We start from the raw sequence: 2,328 nt of genomic DNA, 5'->3' as shown, positions 1-2,328 counted from the left end.
TTCACTCATTATTGTTCCTACTCATAATTAAAAAAGAAAGGATGACCAGTGGAATAAGAAAAAGAATGCCACTTTAATAATATGTTCCTCTTTTTTCAGAGAAGAAGAACAAGAAAAGGCCGATGGCTTTGTAGTCTAATATAATGGCATGAGAGGTCTCTTGTAAGTGGAGAAGTCACATGCATGTTCAATCCCGCTTGTAACCCTATGCTATTACTTATGAAGTAGCCAATAAATTAAATCAAATCATATCAAATGCCCTGGAAAGTTAAGTGATTGATTTGGTGCAATATAACAACAATGACTCAGTTTATAACCAAGTAGCTACTTTATGTATTTTTTTTAAACAAATTATACTAGCTAGTAATTGCTAGCATTCTTGTTGTTAATTGCTATATGTGCTCATTATAGCAGGAATTAATTTAATTATTTATTTATTATATGAGTCTCGTGGTACATAAGCCAAGCTTCTAGTAGCTAGGTTTTTGACACTGATATATAAAACTGGTTGTCAAAAGCTTCAAAAACATGTATTACAGGTCAGATATGAGTCACTCTCCATACTGTGATCGATATGCTCAAGTCATTGTCCAAATTATAATATAACACCAAAATAATGGTGCATGCATGTTTGTACACTACAAGCAGTTATAATTAATTAATATAAAAAAATTTATGAAAAGCTAATTATATATTCTCATCGCAAATAGTGACCATTTTGATTGATTGCTTCGTTTTTTTTTTTAAAAAAGTATTTTTCTCTATCATATATTTTGTGGTTCTTGAAGATTTGAGAATAATTGATGATGTTAGAAGTCAATGAGAACCCATCAACGGAGATAGAGATCACCCATGTGTACAATACTGAATGGGTAATGAGTAGTGCAATGTGTACCAATGGCTAAGTGAAAAATCAGTAGCTTTTAAAGTGCAAAAAAATAAACAAATAAATATGAAAATGTACAAGATTTGAAGAGAGCCGAAGCTCATGAAGCTGAAGCTGAGTAGCAGCCAGCCATAAGCGGAGTCTCAAACCTGAACCTATAGAGATGGATACAATTTTTCATTCGAAACTGAGCCGAGCCGAGACATCACGGCGCAGCCGGTGCCAGGCTAAGGTGCAAGTCTAAACCCAACGAATCATCGAAGCTCGGCCCAGCTTCCACCTTGGAGAACCGACTCAAGGAAGGCCCGTCAACCCGCCCGTTGACCCGAGACAGTCCTTGCGGCGACCCCAGGGACGACAATGTGGATGACGAATCCCCTGCACCGCCACCGTAGGAAACCATCCCTGTACCCGCAGATCTACCACCGGTGATACCACTATAATTCACAGCGTTATTCGGCGGCGACGACGGGAATACACAGCCGTGCGACACCGACACGTGGAAAGGAGACGGCGCGGAACGTGGTGGCATGTAAACCCAGGAGGCCGGAGCCGCCGGCATCACAACGGAGCCGTTCGGTGCCAGGAGATGCGGCGGAGGGGCGAAGGCGGAGATTATGGGGTTCCGAACAAACGAAACGGCGGCGTTGCGCGTGGCTTGCAACTGCGCTCGCTTTAACTGCTGACGCTCCTTCTTGTGCGCGTTTTGATGCCCACCAAGCGCTTGTGAATTCGCAAACTCTCGGCAACAATACTGACACTCGTATTTCCTGTCACCGGAGGAAGGAAGGAACGCCGCACCGCCACCTCCTCCGCCGCCGCCGGAATCCTGTGACCCAGACGGGGTGGCAGGCTTGCCGTTGGAATCTGATACATCTTCAAGCACCACTTCATCTTCCATATCTTCTTGAACATTGAAGCCGAAGAGCTTTAATCTCGTGGTGGAATTAGTGGGGTTAGCTCTTTTCGTTTGGTACTGATCAATCGGATCCTCCATAACTGAGATTTGAATCAAAGTGAGAAACTTTGAATAAGAAACCGAAAGGGTAAGTGAAAGTGTGAGACAGATCAAAGAGGAGATGTGAGATTTAGAGAGAGAGGGAGAGAGAGATTATAAGTGTGAAAATATATACTACAAGGAGTTTCTGCATGCGTTGTGGGTCTATTTATACTTGGGATTCAGGAGTGAGTTTTGAGAAAAACCATACACAAATAAGTACACAGTGAAGAGAGAGAGAGAAAGTAAGAGAGAGGGTTAGTTTGCGGACGTCCCGAGGAGAAGAGAAAGTGTGTGAAATATGGGAACACGACCAAGAATGCTCAGGGGACCCAAGGGATTGCGTTTTGTCTCTTCCCAGTTCCCATGTTGAAGTTACCAAACTGACCTTACTTCTCAATTATTTGACCAAAATGGAGCATTTTTCTGTAAAATCAGCCACATA

At 42.5% G+C, this 2,328-nt stretch overlaps 1 protein-coding gene across 1 annotated transcript; it reads right to left on the bottom strand.

The window, feature by feature from the left end:
- Positions 1 to 902: 902 nt before the first annotated feature.
- LOC114716988 (zinc finger protein GIS3-like) lies at positions 903 to 2,032 on the bottom strand. Its single transcript, XM_028902068.1, has one exon. The coding sequence runs from the start codon at positions 1,881 to 1,883 to the stop codon at positions 1,092 to 1,094; it is 792 nt and encodes a 263-aa protein (XP_028757901.1). The 5' UTR covers positions 1,884 to 2,032; the 3' UTR covers positions 903 to 1,091.
- Between the last annotated feature and the right edge of the window lie 296 nt (positions 2,033 to 2,328).

This window comes from Neltuma alba, unplaced genomic scaffold, assembly GCF_004799145.2.
Source record: "Neltuma alba isolate B1F8T4 unplaced genomic scaffold, ASM479914v2 tig00011701_pilon, whole genome shotgun sequence".
In the NCBI taxonomy this organism is placed as follows: domain Eukaryota; kingdom Viridiplantae; phylum Streptophyta; class Magnoliopsida; order Fabales; family Fabaceae; genus Neltuma; species Neltuma alba.
Note: the sequence above shows the minus strand (reverse complement) of the source record. Positions and strands in the feature narration are given on the sequence as shown.

Coding starts and splice junctions, on each gene's coding strand:
- LOC114716988 (XM_028902068.1), bottom strand. CDS start 1,883: ATGGAGGATCCGATTGATCAGTACCAAACGAAAAGAGCTAACCCCACT.